Source organism: Schistocerca serialis, chromosome 3 (genome assembly GCF_023864345.2).
Source record: "Schistocerca serialis cubense isolate TAMUIC-IGC-003099 chromosome 3, iqSchSeri2.2, whole genome shotgun sequence".
NCBI classification, from domain to species: Eukaryota; Metazoa; Arthropoda; class Insecta; order Orthoptera; family Acrididae; genus Schistocerca; species Schistocerca serialis.
In genome coordinates, this window is record NC_064640.1 from 958333898 (window position 1) to 958342221 (window position 8324).

Sequence of the window (8324 nt, forward strand, 5' to 3'; positions counted from 1 at the left end):
GCCATCACGTTCCATCAGCTCTCTATATGTATTCTTTAGCAGTGGATACCTTGCTGAATGTCCTGCATGGTTTTTAACTCCAAGGACTTCGTCTTCGATTTTGATGGTGCGAATCTATGTGATCATTGTGGCGCGCTATTTTTCATTTGGTATTCAAGATGTTCGTTCTGAACATTTCTCGAATGTCGACGATGTCCACTTTGTGACTTGTAATACACAGATACACAGAAGGTTCATCTCTGCACCTCCAGGACACTCAATTTCTGTCGCTCACTTGATGCATATGGTGAGTCTTTAGCAGCTAATATTTTTCTTGTCATAATTGTTAACGCAACACTTTCAAATTAACCTTAGTAAAGATTGAATTTGCTAGCTCACACTGGAGAGGCTGTTTGTCCGATGACTGCCCAGGTTAATTGTCAGCGACATCCCTTCAGCTTAGGTCGTGCATATGCACAGCGTTTTAGGAATTAACGTCTTTTAGGGCATTTTAGTGTAGACGAATTCTAATGAAACATTTCGTGCAACAGGTACCGAGCGTTCACTGCTTGCGAAGATACAGCTGGTTAGTGATGTAAGTTTTCATTTTGCGTGTTGGTACTCGAGTTGCTATGGCTTTCTTTGTCGACTGTGAATTCTAATGAAACATTTCGTGCAACAGGTACCGAGCGTTCACTGCTTGCGAAGATACAGCTGGTTAGTGATGTAAGTTTTCATTTTGCGTGTTGGTACTCCAGTTGCTATGGCTTTCTTTGTCGACTGTCATTTTTGTTTTGAAATTCAAACTGTGAAGCTGTGTTTCAGTCCACATCACTGAATGTTTCAACTGTGTCTACCACTGTGATTTCTTGGCTAATTCTGCTGTAACGTTGAAGAATAACGCACTTACTTAGAATCGTTGGGTATCCCTGTAGAGAATCTTGTACAAGTTTTGCAGCGGAAAAGCTACAGCTGTTGGCAGAGGATATGATGCAGTTTGTGATTAACACATTCTGTGGGTACTTTTTTGGTTTCTGTTCTAACGCAATATATTTGTGAATAATAGAAAGTGTACACATCTTACATGGAATGTTTTATTCAAGATAGTCTATGCTGTCATGTCAACCTCGACATCCCCAAACGCATGAGAATTAATCGAGGAGAATAGGTTCAACTCGCAGCCCGATTACAGGAACATCTATCTTGGCTCAATCATCTGTGACACGCAAGCTACGAACATGAGGTAGGAAGACAGATGACGCTAACGCGAGCCCCCAAAAGCAGCTCACCGAGATCTGACAGAACAGAGCCATAACGGACAGCACCAAGGTTCGGCTTGTTCAAACACTCGTCTTTTCACTCTTCTTTTATGATTGCGAAACGTGGATCCTAAAGGCCAGGGAGAAGCAGTGTTTGCTTTAGCATGTGAGCTTTAGCGATGGCGCACGATGCTACGCTTAAAACGTACCGAAAGAGGAACAAATGTGTCCTTAATTGAGCAAATCGTTATCTCCAGGCGCCTTTCTTGTCGTGTGAATCAGAAATTCTCCGGTTCTTTGGCCATATGGTGAGAAGAGGTGAGGGAATCTAGAAAAAATTAATCGCGGGAGGGAAAGGAAGAGCAGCGAGCAAGTGGATGAATGAAATCGATAACATCTACATTCTACCTATTCATCAGGCTCTAAGAGAAGCTGGTAATCTCCCAGTATGGAGACAGTCGGTTGGTGGGATCGCGACACTCAGCAATGAGCACAACGACTTGTGATGATGTGACTACTGTAGTGTTGACAGATTGCCAACACTACGCACATTATTTAAGGGAGGCGGCCATTAAGCAAGCAGGCGGACTTGATGGTCTGAAACAGGATACTTATGAATACTATAAAGAAAAGTACGTAGCTGCTCGAATACTTAACTTTAATCCACCATTTGTATACAGCGTTCTTGATGAGACATTTCATAAGATAACTATCAAACTATGTAAGGCTAATGGCGCCATGCTAGGTCGTAGCCATGGACTTAGCTGAAGGCTATTCTAACTATCTGCTCGGCTAATGAGCGATGCTTCGTCAGTGTAGTCGCTAGCAATGTCGTCCGTACAACTGGGGCGAGTGCTATTCCGTATCTCGAGACCTGCCTTGTGGTGGCGCTCGGTCTGCGATCACACAGTGGCGACACGCGGGTCCGACATGTACTAATGGACCGCGGCCGATTTAAAGCTACCACCTAGCAAGTGTGGTGTCTGGCGGTGACACCACAACTACCTCCAAAACATTTACTTTTCGTCCTGAAACATCCTATATTCAGATGCTTTTTATTGTTAGATCTCACCCCTTCCGTACCTTCTAGGGCACCCAATTACTGCGAAAGAATGTCTCGATTCGCCCCCGATGAAGCTGTTGCTCGTGCTTACCAGACTTGTCACTTTTTCTCAGTTTATTAGCGATTATTTGTAGCTCTCGGAGATCATTAGATTATACCAGAGTGTTTAAAAAAGCATCCTACGTTCCTGTCATTTCCATAGCGTAATCCGACTTCACATACGGTGAACGTGATCTGCAACAAGTTTACCCTGCAGTTCAGTTTTCATTGTGCTGCGCAGCGTCTGGTGTCCAGATGTCTACTTACCCTAAAAGAAATAGTAAGGGTCTGGGAGATGAAACAAATGCTTTCGACATTCTTCTGCTCTAGCTAGAAATTTAAGGGGTTGAGCAGGCATTTAGAAAGGAAAGTCAGTGGACGGTTGTTTTACAGGTACCTCGCTGAAGTACTGAGCACTATTTTCGCACGAGGCTAGGAGTAGGGGTACGAGGGCACTCTGGACTCACCGGCCCTGACGTGCACTCGCCGGCTGACGATGGTGCCCACCGAGTTGGTGGCGGCGCAGCGGTAGGCGGCGCTGTGCACCTCCGGGCGGTACTGGTCGGCCGAGAAGGGCGCCAGCAGCAGCGTGCCGTTGTCCAGCAGCTGCCGCAGCCCGGGCACCGCGGAGGCCTCGCTGCCGTCCGACGCCAGCCACGAGATCCTCTGCAAAGCACCAGGCGGGGCGGTTAGCAGCGACACGCCCTGCGCAATACTTTTCTGGACAGGAGGACACTGGCAGCATCGTGCCACTCACCACCAGCTAAGGTACAGTTTAAGAGGAAATGTGGAAAATACACTATGTGAGCAAAATATTGGGACACCTGGCTGAAAATGACTTACAAGTTCGTGGCGCCCTCCATCGGTAAAGCTGGAATTCAATATGGTGTTGGCCCACCCTTAGTCTTGATGACAGCATTCACTCTCGCAGGCATACGTTCAGTCATGTGCTGGCAGGTTTCTTGGGGAATGGCTGCCCATTCTTCACGGAGTGCTGCACTGAGGAGAGGTATCGATGTCGGTCGGTGAGGCCTGGCACGAAGTCGACGTTCCAAAACATCCCAAAGGTGTTCTATGGGATTCAGGTCAGGAGTCTGTGCAGGCCAGTCCATTACAGGGATGTTATTGTCGTGTAACCACTCCGCCACAGGCCGTGCATTATGAACAGATGCTCGATCGTGTTGAAAGATGCAATAGCCAACCACGAATTGCACTTCAACAGTGGGAAGCAAAAAGGTGCTTAAAACATCAAAGTAGGCCTGTGCTGTGATAGTGTACCGTGATTCGTCAACTCACACAACGTTTATCAACTGTTCAATCGTCCTACGTTTACGCTCCTTTCACCAAGCGAGGCGTCGTTATGCATTTACCGGCGTGATGTGTGGCTTAGGCGGACGTTCGGCCATGAAATCTAAGTTTTCTCACCTCTCGTCTGACTGTCATAGCACTTGAAGTGGATCCGGATACAGTTCGGAATTCGTGTGTGATGCTCTGGATAGACGTCTTCCTATTACACATAACGATCTTCTTCTCCTGTCGGCGGTCTCTGTCAGTAAACAGGCGAGGTAGGCCTGTGCGCGTTTGTGCTGTAAGTGGCCCTTCACGTATGCATTTCACTATCACATCGGAAATAGTGTACCTAGGTGTGTTTATGAGTGTGGAAATTTCGCTTACAGACGTATGCCACAAGTGACACCCAATCAAATGGTTTAAATGGCTCTGAGCACTATGGGACTTAACTTCTGAGTCTATCAGTCTCCTAGAACTTAGAACTACTTAAACCTAACTAACCTAAGGACATCAAACACATCCATGCCCGAGGCAGGATTCGAACCTGCGACCGTAGCGCCGCGCGGGACACCCAATCACCTGACCACGTTCGAAGTCCGTGAGTTCCGCGGACCGCCCCATTCTGCTCTGTGTCTAATGACTACTGAGGTTGCTGGTATGGAGTACCTGGCAGTAGCTGGCACCACAATGCACCTGATATGAAAAACGTATGTCCGGATACTTTTGATCACATAGTGTATATGCTGAGTCAGTCCTTGCGACAATCATTTTTTTCTATCAATTTCTTCACATCTTTTTCGTGCAGCCATTTCACCTTAGCTTCCCTACACTTCCTATTTCCTTCATTCCTCAGCGACTTCTATTTCCGTATTCCGGAATTTCCCTAAACACTTTTGTTTTTCCTTCTTTCATCAATCAACTGAAGTATTTCTTTCGTTATCCACGGTTTCTTCGCAGATATCGTCTTTGTACCTATGTTTTTCTTTCTCACTTTTGTGATTTCCCTTTTTAGAGATGTCTATTCTTCTTCAACTGTACTGCCTACTGAACTACACAATATATACTCGGAAATTCACAGTTAGCACCCTATCAGTGCTGTAGATTTCGAATCTGCATATGAGCACATCATCAAGCTTCATAAGCAACCCTAGAAACCAACGAGCAGGTGGTATTTAGGAACAGCAGCGGAGAGGGAGAGAGTCCTTAGCAAGGACTCCTGAGCTCGTCCGGCTCCACTCGCGGAGCGCCTCGCGATGCTTCTGGCTCCTTCGCCCTCCTTTCACACATATAACCGAACGAGATGGCTCAGTGGTTGCTACATGGAGGCTACGACGTCCCGTTACCCCTCCAACAACCAACGGAAAGCGCTAAATTTAAATAAATAACAAGAACAACACTTTTCTTGTGATGTAAACTATTACTTACCCACACACACCCCTCCCCCATTTCACCACTGCCGTGTGCTGCGCGACGTCTTTTGGAGCACTGCTTGTGTCACTCGAGTAGAAGCTTATCTCACAACATCTTTCAACTCGTTAGTTGTACCGTAACAGCTTCGTGTAACCAAAACGTTTATGAACTACCATAGCGAATATCGTATGTGATGCGGTCCAGGCTTCAAGGTGATCGAGCAACTGGGATGATAAACGGTATCGTTTCACGAAACTCTGGATTGAGAGACAATATTTCACTCGCTTTATACCAGCAATGCTCCAAAAAATGTCACACAGTACCTGGAGGAGGAGTATTCTTTGGTAGAAGAATTACTGTGAGCAGACTGATCTTTCGAATAAGTAATGGTTCATATACCAAGAAAACGTCTCTTAAGAACTGTTGTTGATGTTATCTATTTAAGTTTAGAGGTTCATGTTGGTTATTATGGGTTGACGGGTCTTGGTGGCCACCCTGAAAGCAGGAATTGTTTCCTGGGGGACGGCTGTCGAAATTCCCGTCCGACCAATCATATTTGCCTTTCCGTGGTTGCCGCTAACCGCTCTAGGCGAGTTTCCGGGATGATTTGTCTGCTAGGACACGACCGATTTCCTTTCCTGTCTTTCTGCCCGCCCGGGTTTGTCTTCCGCCCTCATTGATACTGTAAGCCACGAAGTCTATGTAAGAGTCTGAGACCGTGATGCATTTACAGTTATTACTTCAAGTAGTAAATGATTGTCATATGCCGTACGACGTGTTGATTTCTTAAGCACTTGATCTAGTGATGTCCGTCTGTTGGAACGCGTCATAAGAAGAAGTGAACTGCGATCTACATAGAGGAAAGCTTCCAACTGTGATGACCTGTTTGTCGACTGGACGCCGAGCCTTAGTCTTTCTTCCGTCCTTTCGCAGAGCTCACATACACGAAAAAAAGCATTGGTCTGTCGCGAAGAAAACTCCTCAACAACTCAACGATGCAGATGTGCGCAAGTCTCCTGCCCCTTCTCCTCCTTTCACTCCACAACCCCTCCCCCCTCCCCCTTTTATTGTCTGGAAGAGATCCTAATGGCTCGCACTTGGCAGCTGTAATGGCCTTCGTGGCGTTTGCCTCCTAGTCTTCAGCACTTTAAGACAAACTACGGTCTAATGGCTCCAAGTGCTTCCAGGACTGTCGGAATGTTGGTCGCGGTTACGGAAAAGTTGGAAAATTATTTTCAAAACACCAGAGCTTGAATGAGAGAGAAAATCTGGACCAGAAAGCTACCGAAAGACAGAAGCAAACATTCTGAGCTAAGAGAATACTCATCTGATGATCACGGTTCTTGCACTATTCATTTGACTTTTTACTACCCATTCACTTATGAAGTTTACAGTGAGATTTAATGCGGGTGTTTCTCGTGCACTTAAGAGTTCGAGACGGAAACTAGTGAACACGCCGTGTACTTGTATAAATTGTTCACAGTCGTGGCATTTTCCAACAGTGGAGTAATGGCAACGCTTTTCTGAATTAACGTTTTCTCGTGCTTGGATTAAGGGCACCGTGGCGGACATTTTTCATTTTCAGTAGGTTGTCACTAAAAAATCACAGCGGCAATATTGTCTTTATCAACGAAACTGCTGACAGAATGTGTTATACCTTTGTTATGACGCACAAAGAGTATTGTTTGTACATTGTGTTTATTTCATACAACGTTGTAAATTGAGCCAGTAGAAAAGCCTTTTCATAAGCGTCTTGCTTTTTATATGCAATGTGCAAAATACCTAGAAATACAAAATTTTAGATTCTTTAGAGGCAATAAAAATGAACTCTTTTATTAGGTGACAAAAATATCACAGCTGCATCGTTTCCTCGCCATGGATTCATGAAGGTTTTGACATTAGGCTGTTCAGAGACGGTGTTCAAACTGCTGTGAGATGAACATTGCTTTAAAGTTTTTGCTGGAAACGTCATCCGTTGAGATTAATGCATCTGTCTCCTAATGAGCGTCTAACACGCTGAAACTGCCAGCTGCTTCCCGATTAATGGCGGCAACTTCAACCAAATGGCCAGCGGGACATTCTCCAACAATTCCTGTAGTACTTCATGGAGAAAGCTAATGTAATTCCCTTAGTCGAGTGCAGGAGGTACGGCCGAATCAGATGGTCGTGACGAAAACCGACACACAAATCAGTTGCCGCATGCATGAAAGATCGTCCTCTGAGAAGGGGTTGAGTGAATTGGTTAATTTTTTGTTTCTGTGTTTGTTAACGTCAGAAAAAGGTTTGTATGAAATAAAATTTCTGGAGAATCCACCGGAGAAGTCGGAAATTAAAATTAATTGTGGAAGACCATCGTTTGAGGACGGCTCGATCGGTCTGGTTGTTCCTTCTTTTTTTGTGTTCGTAACTGTGGACGGTAATGGTATTTTTGGTATGAAAAAGAAAATTAACAAAAATTTTGCGTTCAGTTTGAAAATACTTGTGTCACTTCTGTTCATAAAAAACAATTTTTACTGTTATATAAATCACGTACACGTATGTAATATATAAAGGAGAAACGTTGTTCCTGAAACTCAGGAAACGCTCTTCTCCTCTTTACTACAAATTTTTACCCGACACTTTAATGAACATTAGGAGGGAAATAAGCTATATACAGGGTGTTAAAAAAAGGTACGGCCAAACTTTCAGGAAACATTCCTCACACACAAATAAAGAAAACATGTTATGTGGACATGTGTCCGGAAACGCTTAATTTCCATGTTAGAGCTCATTTTAGTTTCGTCAGTATGTACTGTACTTCATCGATTCACCGCCAGTTGTCCCAATTGAAGGAAGGTAATGTTGACTTCGGTGCTTGTGTTGACATGCGACTCATTGCTCTACAGTACTAGCATCAAGCACATCAGTACGTAGCATCAAAGATTAGTGTTCATCACGAACGTGGTTTTGCAGTCAGTGCAATGTATACAAATGCGGAGTTGGCAGATGCCCATTTGATGTATGGATTAGCACGAGGCAATAGCCGTGGCGTGGTACGTCTGCATCAAGACAGACTTCCAGAACGAAGGTGTCCCGACAGGAAGACGTTCGATGCAATTGATCGGCGTCTTAGGGAGCACAGAACATTCCAGCCTATGACTCGCGACTGGGGAAGACCTAGAACGACGAGGACACCTGCAATGGACGAGGCAATTATTCGTGCAGTTGACGATAACCCTAATGTCAGCGTCAGAGAAGTTGCTGCTGTACAAAATTACGTTGACCACGTCACTGTATGGAGAGTG

At 45.0% G+C, this 8324-nt stretch overlaps 1 protein-coding gene across 1 annotated transcript in view; it reads right to left on the minus strand.

Moving 5' to 3' along the window:
- The window catches only part of LOC126471343 (Down syndrome cell adhesion molecule-like protein Dscam2), a 401761-nt gene extending 398676 nt beyond the window's left edge, over nucleotides 1–3085 (minus strand). Inside the window, exons 1-2 of the mRNA XM_050099464.1 lie at nucleotides 3077–3085; nucleotides 2808–3006 (exon numbers count right to left, since the gene is read on the minus strand). Coding sequence (XP_049955421.1) covers nucleotides 2808–3006; nucleotides 3077–3085 — 208 coding nt within the window. The remainder of the gene's footprint in view (nucleotides 1–2807; nucleotides 3007–3076) is intronic.
- Nucleotides 3086–8324: the final 5239 nt, after the last annotated feature.